Here is a 13,086-nt window from a genome sequence, read left to right as displayed (position 1 = left end):
AAAAAATCAAGCAGATTCAGTCATATTTCTAATCTTGAAAGATTCATAACTAAACATTATAACCTAAACTTTGAATCTGAATGTAACACTTTTCAAGCACATACTTGTGTTTTCACAAGGACTTTCTTGAAAAACTTCTTGATCTAAAGAAGTGAAACAAGTAATTAGAGACAATGTGGTAATGCAGAAGGAGAATGGGTTTTGGAGGCAGGTTTGATTGACTGTTCTCAGTTGTGTGAACTTGGTAAGATTAAACTCAACTTCTCTGAGTTTCAGTTAGTTCATGTATATAACAGTTGTGATAGGATTAATAGGAGATAATGCAAAAAGAGCATTTATGTGCTTATGGTGCCATAGTTATTATTATGATAAATTATGGAACTTTTTAGACATTCCTGCATGCCAGCAGGGTAGATATTTTTGGGCAGATTGACTTTGAGCCAGCTGATAAAAACACTTTGGAACATATATTTGCCTCATCCTACAGTTCTGTAGTTCTTAGTTTGGATCTGTGGTATCATGTTTGTATCTTTTTGACATGAATAGTAGACTCCTTTGGAAGCACACTCTGTTAGATGGATGGATCTTTTTTATAAAGGACGGTAAATGTCTTATTTAAGATACCAAACATGTCCACTACACAACCACGTAATTTATTTTTTTAGATCAAGTACATTGTGAGCATTTAAGTGGCAGAATACATAGAAGAAAGAGTGTTGCACTAGGAGGATGGGTACATTTAAATTCCTGTCCCAATATCACAACTTTGTAGCTCTATGACCTTGAAAAAACCATGTAACCGCTTTTAGCTCCAATTTCTTCAGTAGGAAAATGGGGATGATAATTCTGTCCTGTAATATATTTCATTATTTATGTGAGGATCAAATGAAATCATTAATATGCACTTTGAAAATTTTTAAGTATCATGCCAATTGGAAGTATTATTGAGGTGAACCCAGATGAACTAAAACATAAACGTTCAAATTCAGGCAAAATTTATTTAGACAAAATTATTTTTTAAATTATTAGCTTCATTATCTTTTAGGTCAGAGGTGTAACAATTTTCATTTTTAATATTCCTCTTATCATCTGAGACAGTGAAACTTCTGGGTAATAAGCTGCCGGTTCTGTCTTTTGGGTAGACGTATTTGTTGTTTTGGAAGGAATCACTCTTGAATAAAATGTACTCTCTTTTTGAAAAACAGCAGCAAATAGTAATGGATGGTTGCAGGTCTGAGCATTGGGATGCCTGTGATCTAAGTTGTACTTTTGCTATTTATTAGCTTTATAACTTAGAGCAAATATCTTGACCTTGAAATATTGAGGTCATCTCATTTTCATCATCTCTGAAATAACGGAGGTTACTTTGTTTCCTTCTAGTTTTATAAATGTATGTGAGCATTCCTTTAAACCACACCTTTGTTCTCCCTGGACAATTGAGAACTTCCCCAAACATGAATATAGGATGTGTTATTACAGCTGGTCTGTGTCCTGCAGTGGGGGCCCTTATAGGGAAAAAGATATTCCTAAATATTAATATTAACCTCTGCATTCTAAAACTTAATATTCTGTAAGGAAGAAATGCCAAGGAGTGATGTTTATGTTTTGTTTTCCAACTGCATTTGACCTTGATTGTTTTATTACTGTATCAAAATATTTATCTTTAATACAAAGTGTTATTGTTTTTTCAGAAAGACTCACATATTTGCTTTGAAGTTCAGAAGGGCCAAGTTTTTGCTATATTTATTATCAAGTAGCATGTTTAAAACTATTTCAAATAAATGAGATAATTGCAATGTCAGACCCTTTCATTGTTGATTGGGCTGCCATTTATCAGTTAGCAATACACTTGGCGGGTGGCATGCTCACAGAATAACATCTTTTTTTTTTTTTTGCTGTACGCGGGCCTCTCACTGTTGTGGCCTCTCCCGTTGCGGAGCACAGGCTCAGGACGCGCAGGCTCAGCGGCCATGGCTCATGGGCCCAGCCACTCCGCGGCATGTGGGATCTTCCCGGACCGGGGCACAAACCCGTGTCCCCTGCATCAGCAGGCGGACTCTCAACCACTGCGCCACCAGGGAAGCCCCAGAATAACATCTTTTAGACGCACATAGCCTTGATTTGATCTTGAGCAGTGATAAAGATGGTGAGAGGTAGGGTTAAAAATATAACTCAAACACTTTTGCTGGTTAATCATCACATTTAAACTTCTGTCTTGGTAAGTGGGAAAACCCATATAAAATTAAAATAGATAAATAAATAAATAAATGTTATTCTCTCTTGAAAGATGTTCAGTTGTTCAACTAATAATTATGGTGAGTGTTGATTAATTAGTCCTTTTGCTTTTCTTTTTCTTCATTCTATTGTCAACTTTTGATTAATTCTTATTTACAGAGTTACAAGAGAAATAAGAGAAAAATAAATTTAGCTATTTATATTATTTGCTTATCTTCCTAGTCAAAGAACCATTTGTGGTTAAAAATCAGGATTAAAAAAAGTTATTTGTAGATTTTACTTGTAATTTAAAATGTTTTCATTAAAAAACAATGTTCCATTCACATTCTAAAATGATAAGGCCCAAACTTCATACTCTCCATTCTTTTCTTCAAATATAATTGCAGATTGTAGCTTGAGAGTCTTTTCTCTGTATTTGTCCACATGATGTTTACATATCTACAAGTGTGGCTGGTATATATAGGATTATGCTATAGGTGTAGCAACTACAATTTGCACTTTTTTAATTTAATACTATATCTTGGAGATCTTCAGTGCAAAAGTATCTTCCTTCTTTTGAATAGGCACATATTATTCTACTATACAAATGTATTATATAGTTTATTTTTTAATTCCCTTCTTGATAGGTATTTAGGTCATTTCTTTTTTTTTTTTTTGGCTGCGTTGGGTCTTCGTTGCTGTGTGCGGGCTTTCTCTAATTGCAATGAGCGGGGACCACTCTTCGTTGCGGTGCACGGGCTTCTCATCTTGGTGGCTTCTCTTGTTGTGGAGCGTGGACTCTAGGTGTGCGGGCTTCAGTAGTTGTGGCTCGCGGACTCTAGAGCGCAGGCTCCGTAGTTGTGACGCACGGGCTTAGCTGCTCCGTGGCATGTGGGATCTTCCCGGACCATGGCTCGAACCCACGTCCCCTGCATTGGCAGGCGGATTCTTAACCACTGTGCCACAAGGGAAGTCCTCTAATTTTTGGATAATACAAACAATCTTCTTCTTTTTTATTTTTCTGGTTGCTTTGGGTCTTCGTTGCTGTGCGTGGGCTTTCTCTAGTTGTCGTGAGCAGGGGGCTACTCTTCATTGTGGTGCATGGGCTTCTCATTGCAGTGGCTTCTCTCGTTGCCGAGCACGGGCTCTAGGCGCGCGGGCTTCAGTAGCTGCGGCGCAGGCTCAGTAGTTGTGGTGCACGGGGTTAGTTGCTCTGCAGCATGTGGGATCTTCCCGTACCAGGGATCAAACCCGTGTCCCCTGAATTGGCAGGCGGATTCACTGTGCCACCAGGGAAGTGTCCAATCTTTCAATAAACATTCTATACATACCTTTTTCAGCAACATTTGCATATCTGTAGGACCTACTTAGAAGCGGAATTGTTGAATTGAAGAGTATATGTACTTTTTTTTTTTTTTTTTTTGCGGTACGCGGGCCTCTCACTGTTGTGGCCTCTCCCATTGCGGAGCACAGGCTCCGGACGCGCAGGCTCAGCAGCCATGGCTCACGGGCCTAGTTGCTTCGCGGCATGTGGGATCCTCCCGGACCGGGGCACGAACCCGTGTCCCCTGCATCGGCAGGCGGACTCTCAACCACTGCGCCACCAGGGAAGCCCCGAGTATACGTACTTTTAATTTTCAGATACTACCAAATTACCTTCAAATAATACCTATCAGTTTATATTCCTATCACCATTGTACAAGAATACTTGTTTCCACTTACACTCACCAATACTTGATATTATCCGTCTTTTAAATATTTGCAAATCTATTAGGCAAAAATCCAATTGTTTTTAAAAATTTGTGTTAAACATCTTTTCACATGTTTGTTGGCTACTTTAATTTTTCTCTGTAGTGATGTGTAAATGGTATTGCTTTGTTTATATTTTATTTATATTATTTATTTTGTTTTTAACCTTGCACACATTCCTGTATTGGTTGGCATATTGTTGTATTACTTTTTCTTTAATTTGCAAAAGTTGTTTATAAATTCTGGATGTAATTTTTTCTGTTATATATGATGGAAATATTTTCCTGCAATCTGTTGCTTGATGTTGAACTTTGTTATTTTTATCATCGTTTGTCAACTGCTTGCAATTTTTTATATACTCAAAGTTACTGATTTTTTCTCTTCTGTATTTTGTGCTTTGCACAAGGTCTTCCTTTTGCCATGGAATTTTATTTTCTTGTTTGTATAAATAACCAGGTGTTTTAGCCTATCAAGTTTCTTTCAAATAGCTGATTGGACTGTACTCCTGCATTTCTCTTTCTCCACAGAGATCACACAAGTTTTCCATTAAAACTGAGAAAGTTTGTTACTCTAGCTTTAAAGATGCTGTGGCTATGACTTTATAGCCATTTCAGCATGATGCTTTTACCAATGTAGTCATAACGAGGTAAACATTAAATTATTGTTTGGTATGTTTGACCTCAAGCATAAGCTTGAATAATTTGTGTAGATCATTAGACAAACGCTGTAGCTACACACCAAACCGCTCTTTGAGTTGTTAAGCAAAGTGCTTATGTATCCATGTGTTTTCCTCAGTTCAACCCTACTGAGGCAGGCATAACTTTAATTTTTATTTATTTAATAAATTTATTTATTTATTTATTTTTGGCTGCATTGCATATTCGCTGCTGCGCGCGGGCTTTTTCTAGTTGTGGCGAGTGGGGGCCCCTCTTCGTTTTGGTGAGGGGGCTTCTCATTGTAGTGGCTTCTCTTGTTGAGGAGCACAGGCTCTAGGTGTGTGGGCTTCAGCAGTTGCAGCACACAGGCTCAGTAGTTATGGCTTGTGGGCTCTAGAGCGCAGGCTCAGTAGTTGTGGCAAACGATCTTAGTTACTCCGTGGCATGTGGGATCTTCCCAGACCAGGGCTCGAACCCATGCCCCCTGCATTGGCAGGTGGATTCTTAACCACTGCGCCATGAGGGAAGTCCTGAGACAGGCATAACTTTAAATAGCATACTAAGTTTAAATGGCATACAATTTACCGGCAGAAAATGATTTATATAATATATCATTGCTTAATATAATATTTTAGGTGGAGAAATGAAAGATTTGTTCATGTAAACTTTTTTTGTTTTTCTTCAGTTTTGTCGAAGCAACATGCTTCACAAGTCCTGGTTAGGAAAAGGCGTGCAAATTCTTTGATTGAAGAAACAAAAAAGGGTAATCTTGAAAGAGAATGCATTGAAGAACTGTGCAATAAAGAAGAAGCCAGGGAGGTCTTTGAAAATAACCCTGAAACGGTAAGAATTCATGAAAAGTGGTAAGTTAGCATACCTAGACATATAGTTACAGACGGGATGTTTGCAGCTTGAGTCTGTGTTCCCTTGTGTTTCTTTTTAAAGTTAATGATTGTGTATATCACCTTCCACATGTACCCACTGAAGCGTTTCAGGAGGAATTACGTTCAAAGGAAAGTGGGCTTGTTAGGGAGACACTATTTGCCAAAACCAATGTGCTCTGACCAAACTATAATTCAACTATACCTAATTATCACAAATAGTATGAACCTCATGGTTTGTAACTACTTTCTCCCAACCAGGATTTTGTAGTGTTGGGTGAGGGGAAGGCACCTCAAGTGTGTGTGTGTGTTGCGTGTGTGTGTGACTACATTGTTATCACTATGCTTCATTAATTCTCTCCATTGGCATTTTTAACCAAGCTTTAGAAAACAGAGCCTCTAATTCAGAGCTTGGTACATAATAGGTACTCAGTATATGCTTAATAAAGGATTCATTACAGTACTGTGTTCCCTGAGAATACTTTTAATTTATTCCATAAACTGTTGGCAAGTTTCCTCAGCGCACTGTAAATCATCAATAGTCCCTGCGGTTGGAATTTATACCTTTAGTGTATACATTTTTCCAATTTAGTCTAGAATAAAATGATCACAAAGACCCCTAAATATCATACAGAAATATGGGGCCCCTAGATCTGATCTTTAGTCCCCTAATTTTCCTAGAGAAGGGGGTTCTTTAACATGTTCTGTGGGTAGCAGGAATATAAATAGTGCCTCTATGAATTAGGGTGAAGAATTCAAGTTTGATAACCTTCAGGGTTACCTCAGATTTTTTTCCCTGAGATGAACTGTATAACCAAAAGGAAATGAGGGAGAAAACATACGCAAAGTACCTCCTTTACCTCTGCCTTAGTTCCTGGAACCATGAGACTAGGTGAGCCATAACAAGCAGGAACCATTTGTCTATAGTTAGAGAACTTGTCCAAGACAGTAATAACTTGTGTTGTCTGGGATTGCCCTTTAATCCTCTTACCTCCACCTAATCTAATAGGTTCAAAGGGAATTTTTCCCAGGGTACCCGAAGATTCATTTTTAACACTCTCCAAGATTGAATCAAAATGTTTGTCTTAGTTTTGTTGCCTGTTGTGGAAAAGCAATTAAGACAAAAATATTTTATTTCACACAATATAGCAGTGTACTCATATTGTGTAGGAAACAGATAAACACACACACACGTATACACAAATTTCTTTTTATTATGGAAATGGTAAATATATCCCAAAGTAGGGAGAAGAATATAATAAACCCCAATATACCTACTTTCCCTTTCAATGATTATCAACAATCTGCCATTCTTGTTCTGCCTATTCTCTACCCCACCCACTCTAATTTTTGTTTTGTTTTGTGGAACATTTTAAGGCAAGCCTGCATGCTCAAGATTTCATTTGATTATATTACCCATAAATACTTGAGTGTGTATATCTAACACTGTAAATATGTTCTCATAGCTTAGCCTCTGAGTAGCAAATGGGGAGTGAGACAGAAGCCATATGGAGGGAAGGGAAAAGGGTAGAGAAAAGAAACTTATTTATGTGCTTCCTCTCCTCCACTCATTCTGACAGTTGTGTTATTGTCAGAAGAGAAAGAGATGATGGAGAGAGTAAGGAAGAAATGGGAGACATGAAAGAAGGAAAAAAACCCATTTGTTATTGCTTCTCGCTTTCTATCTTGCTCTAGACACTCCCTGCCCACATCCCTCATACCCTAGTCCACACTCCTAGTCACTATCTTATTGCTTGTCTCCCCACTGTCCCTAATATAGTCCTTTCACCATTACATCATCTCCTTTTGAACCAATTCATCATTGTTTATATCCTGGCTTTTGTTCTGTAGATGACAACACTGATGTCTGAATTGCTTAGTGGGAGATCTCATCTTATAAACTAGTAGCTAAGTGTTGTGTAGGTTTATATGTGAGAGGAGGAAGGAATGAGGACTTTAATTGTGTCCTGGATGAAAGTTATGTTCTGTACTTGAGGTTGTTTTTGTGTAGAAACACTGGTTTCTCATGAGGAGTTCTTATGTTATTAATGCTGCATATTGGATGTATTATGGCTTAAGAAGGCTTTTGCGAACTAGCCTGGGAACCTTACCATCAGAAATCATTTTTAACATTTTTCTCCTTTTGCTGAAGTGCTTTCCTTAGTCCAAATTACTGATTTACAGAAAAATTCTTGGTACATAACCAATTTATAAGCAAGGTATTACATGTACATAAGATGCTAAAAGGTAAATGTCCACTTTAATTCAATTCAAATTATGTTACTGTTATTCAACAATGAATCTGGTGTGTGTACTCAGCATGATGTGAGATGTATCAAATGGGTATCTAACCATCTTGGAAAAATTAAAAGATTTACGTAAAGGGGGCATATATAGTCACATTTGACATCTTCAGTGGGGCCTGTTTTCAGTTTAGAAACCTTTGAAACATGATTTAATTGATCAGTATTGCTTTAAGCCTAAGCATCTTATGGCTTAATGTTATTAGTCATCTACTCCTGGTATATATTTTACTATAGAAAAAATGCTATAATGTGGAAATGAGAGTTATATGTAATTTATTGCATCTTTAATATAAAAACACATTTTAAAATCGTTTTAACTTTATATGAAATTTAGATTTGCTAAGATATATTTTTTCTTTTCTTTTTTTTTCTAGGAATATTTTTATCCAAAATATTTAGGTAAGTTCAAAGGACCTCAATCATATAATCTTAGAAATGGAAGAAAACTTAAATATGATGAAGTCCAATCCTCCACTCATATATATTCCATCCAGTACAATTTCATTAGCCTTGGGAGTAAGATCTCTCTCATTCTATACGCAAATTTTCTGTCCTTTTATGTAAAGTCATGTAGATGAATTTGGAATGGTTCTCTTAATTACTATGTGACATTTTGTCTTTTAGTCTTTTTCATTTTTTTTCTTTCTCATAAAGAGTCACTGAGCTGATGCAAAGTTATATTTAGGTAACAGAATATTCTCTATAAGTACATGAATTTTCATGGGTTATCTTTTTTTTTAACACCTTTATTGGAGTATAACTGCTTTACAATGGTGTGTTAGTTTCTGCTTTCAACAAAATGAATCAGTTATATATATACATATGTTCTTCATGGGTTATCTTTTAATGAAAGGAAAGATCTCTACACTCTCCAGAGCTTGTGACATAATTATCATTTAAATATTGATAGAAATTATTAAAAACTTCCCACTTTGCAGCACCATTTCCTCATTTCCTACAATATCCCATCCATGTTTTGCCTTTGGATACAAAAGCAAAAGGAGTGAGGTAGCATTTCCATATCTAAAGAGATTAGATGATTTCAACTAAATGTCAATTAAAAGGCTACAGTTTGTTTTAAATAAATATAAAAATATTTTATTAATATTTTTTGGAGACTTGTCAGCATTTCCAAAGAATGGAAGTGGAGTAGCATTTGTACACGTCTTTCTGATGAGATTCTCTATAGGTCCAGCCCACAGAGGTTTGCTCTCCCTCTTCCTTTGAGCTCAGAATAGTCCCCATCTGTGCATCTTTCTACCCCACTCTCATGCCAGCCAACGTGAGACTCCAAGGCCTGCAAAACTGAAAAGTAAATCTTCCTTGAAAAAAAAAAAAGTAGGAATGTACTCCGATATACAGTAATAACTATGCAGTTTAGTGTTAATATAATTTAGCAAATAACTATTTCTATTAAACTCTCATTTCTCTTGAAATTTTAGGGTTTAATTATAGTTTAGGGTATTACACTTTGCTTTTGTTTTACTTCTGAATACCCATGCAGAGATCCCAGAGACCATCTGTAGATAGGGGACTATATATACCTTTCCCCCTTTCCTAGGGAGCCTTACATTGAATTGATGGTATGTACTTACATTTACCCTTCAGGACAATTAACAATATAAGAGCCCAACATCATTGGGAGAAGACCCTTTCTGAACCAAGTGCTCTTTTTCATAGTTCCTAAAGTGGTTACTCTTCCCTTTTTTGAGTGTCCACAATGGTGTGAATCTTATTTTTGTGGCAAATCCAGAGTCAAGGAGACCCAGCTATAATACACTGCCTCTCATTTCACCCTCTCATCAACTGCAGGACATCGGTTCAATGGTATCTCTCTTTAGAACTCCATAGCATGACCCTTTTCTGTTCTTGGGCTGCTGGGTGTTTTCCAGTTGACTTGTTATAATTTCTTTTTATTAATTCCAATCGAACATTTATCTCCCACAAGATCTTAAAATTATTTAACCTCTATGAGTTATAGTTTTCTAATTTGTCAAATGGATAGTAACAATTTACCTAATAAGTTTCTAGCAAGAAATAAAATGAGGTAATGTTTTCAAAGCACTTAGTAAAATATGTCATGCTAGTTCTCTTCATTTTTTTCCCCTAACTTCTCCTCTAGTCACATTTTCTTTTCTTTCCTTCCCTTCCCTTTTCTAGCTGCTAATAACAGACTTAAGCAGTTTCACTCAAATTTGGAAAGAGGATACTATAAAAATTATGTAGTGATATTATTTATGACTTTAGATATGAAAATTCAACAAGATTTCCTAAAAACTTTAGCTGTCATATCTGAGATATACATCCATGAAAAACATTTCTTCTTTGTAAAGTTATGCTTTGACTCCTTACTTTCTAAAGCAAAAATTAAAGGTTTATAGTCTTAAAGTCAAGAAAAGATAGACTATCAAGACTATTTCATTCTCTCCATTTTAGGTAGGAATTTAAATATTTTGTAATTAAAATAGACAATATTTGGCTGTTAAAATTATAAGCTTACATTAAAATATAGTATTCTTAGGTCCATGTAATGAGGCTGTGTTTCTGCAGGCATCAATACTCTGGAAGATAACGTACCTTTGATCACAGAGTACATTTGGATAAACATAAATAACATTTTAATACAACATTATGTGTTTTGGAAAAGTTAGATAAAATCTTTTTCTTTTTTTCCTTCCATTCCTCTCAACTGCCTCTGTTTCTACCCAACTTTCTCTTTTATTTGCCTATCTTATTTGGAAGCATGACAGAAAAGCCAAGTCCTAAAAAAAAAAATAATAATAATAATGTGATGTGGACTCTAGTCTCAGACATAAAAATTTCTACTGTGTCGGTTTAGGAAACTTATTTAACTTTTGAGGTTCTGTATTTAACTTACACTATAACTATATTTTCTAACTTCAGAGCTGTTGGGAATATCAAATAAGTATATGTATGTAGATAGATTTTTTTATGTCAAACTTTCTTCAGATGTAAAGTATTATTATTAATTGACTTATATAGTGAAACAAAAAATATACTTTAAAAAATATTTATTTATTTTATTTATTCATTTTTGGTTGTGTTGGGTCTTCATCACTGCACACGGGCTTTCTCTAGTTGCAGTGAGCGGGGGATACTCTTCATTGCGGTGCGCGGGCTTCTCATTGCGGTGGCTTCTCTTGTTGCAGAGCATGGGCTCTAGGCACATGGGCTTCAGTAGTTGTGGCATGCAGACTCAGTAGTTGTGGCTCGCTGGCTCTAGAGCGCAGGCTCAGTAGTTGTGGCACACGAGCTTAGTTGCTCCACGGCATGTGGGATCTTCCCAGACTAGGGATCAAACCTGGGTCCCCTGCATTGGCAGTCAGATTCTTAACCACTGTGCCACCAGGGAAGCCCCAAAATATACTTTTTATTATGATATATTTTTTGATTCACATTTTATATTTTGGTCTTTAGTTACAAGCGTATGTGATGAATTCCACCGTTGAAAACACAAAAGAAATACTCTAAGTTAAGTCTTTCTGTCTTTTGATGTGTATATCCTGTAGGCCAGTGGTCCTAATTGGGGGGTGGGGGGAACCTTTATAATTTTGTCTCTGGTAAACCCAACAGTAATTTTACTAATTACCACAGCTCATGCTGGGAGCTCCTTACAGTGAGATAAGATCACCCAAGAAATTAGACCACTAATACTAACCCATACTTTTTGGCAGTGTTTGGATTTAGAGTTGTAAGTGTTCAGAAATCACATTAGTCTATCCATATACTGCACTGAAAACATGGAATTTGGGCAGAAATACTCTGCATTTCATTATATAAAGATAAGTTTTTAAGTTGTGTTCTCTTCCTTAGAAAATGGAATAAACTCTGCCATCTATGTTGGGCTTTAAAATATCACCCACTAGAATGGATGATTAAATTAATGGGAGAAAAACTTCTTGGAAAGAATGCTAAATTCTGAGCCAAAATGTAAACATCAGAAATAGTTTTTAGTTTCTAGTTCTTGCCAAATTGGTGGATTAGCTCAGACTGCTGACTTCTCTTAAAATCATCTCAAGAGAAACAATAGCATTCCAGGCACTAATAATAACAAAATAAAATGAAAACAATAAGAAATGTGAGAAACCCATGGATAGACTGAAGACTGTTTGACCTAGTATGGGGACCTGGGGTTCTGACTGCTGAGGCAGCAGTAAGAGGACAGATTGGATAGTTAAAAAAGAACCTAAGCGTTCAAATCAAGCAAATTTTTAAAAGTACAACAGAGCAAGCCCTGAGTAACAAAAAATAAGGAAATAACACAAGTAGAGATAGAAATAAGTTAAATGGAAAACAAAAGAGAAGATTAACACAAGAAAATCTCATTCTTTGAGAAGGTAAAGTAAGGCAAGTAAGTTAGACTGACCTCTGGCAAGAATAATCAAGGAGAAAGAAAAAAAGGGAAAGAAGAAATGCCAGAACAAAAAGTGTAGGACAAAAAGGGGAAATACTATAAACCCAGCATAGATTGGATTTATAATCATAAAATAAAGATTATAAAATAAAATATAATCATAAAAAGTTACAAAATATGATCATATAATAATATGGATATAGGAACTGTTGTAGTCTAGAACCAAGATTTCTTTCTAGGATGTTCTGTCCTGACCACTGGAACCTCTCCTGAAAGTGCCTCTTTCTTAGGCTTTCCTCCCTGATGGCCCGAGTTTCTATTTCTATTTCCATTTCTTAGAAGAGCTTCTGCTTCAGGCTACAAAAGCTATGGCAATCTCTCTCCAACTCTCACCTTCCTACTCATTCTCTCCAACTTCCTCCATTCCTGTTGGGCAGCAAGAAAGAGAAGTGGGAAGGTAAGGGATCGGGACTGCACTGCTTTGGAATAGCCATGCAACTGGCTCTTCTCACTGTAATTCTAAATGCAGGTTTCCAAAAACACATTATCACATATATTAGTATGGACTCATATATAAGGTGCTTTATGGGTTAAACCTACTTTGTAATCTTGCCTGGGGTCCTAATCACCATATGAAGTCATTTCAGCTGAACCTCTAGCTTAAGGGTTTCAAATTTTAGCTGTCAGATTTGTCCAGAAGTGCAAAATGATGCTTTCTTACAAATGAGAATCCTAATGGAATGTTCACACTAGAATAAGATAATTCTGGGAGTGGGTGATTCAAGAGGAGGGACAAATGAATTCAGGGAAAGAATACTCAAGACTTAAGATTGCCTAGGTCTCACTGGGCCTCCAGAAAGACCACAATGATGTAAAGTATTGTTTCTATGGGAAAATATTATAAC

The 13,086-nt window shown here is 36.3% G+C and overlaps 1 protein-coding gene across 1 annotated transcript in view; it reads left to right on the top strand.

Moving 5' to 3' along the window:
- The window catches only part of PROS1 (protein S), a 57,377-nt gene that overhangs the window by 13,014 nt on the left and 31,277 nt on the right, over window positions 1-13,086 (top strand). Inside the window, exons 2-3 of the mRNA XM_027102803.1 lie at window positions 5,305-5,462; window positions 8,181-8,205. Coding sequence (XP_026958604.1) covers window positions 5,305-5,462; window positions 8,181-8,205 — 183 coding nt within the window. The remainder of the gene's footprint in view (window positions 1-5,304; window positions 5,463-8,180; window positions 8,206-13,086) is intronic.

The sequence above is a fragment of the Aethalodelphis obliquidens genome, unplaced genomic scaffold, assembly GCF_003676395.1.
Source record: "Aethalodelphis obliquidens isolate GAN/ISIS:26980383/991018 unplaced genomic scaffold, ASM367639v1 scaffold1, whole genome shotgun sequence".
Taxonomy (NCBI): Eukaryota; Metazoa; Chordata; class Mammalia; order Artiodactyla; family Delphinidae; genus Aethalodelphis; species Aethalodelphis obliquidens.
Note: the sequence above shows the minus strand (reverse complement) of the source record. Positions and strands in the feature narration are given on the sequence as shown.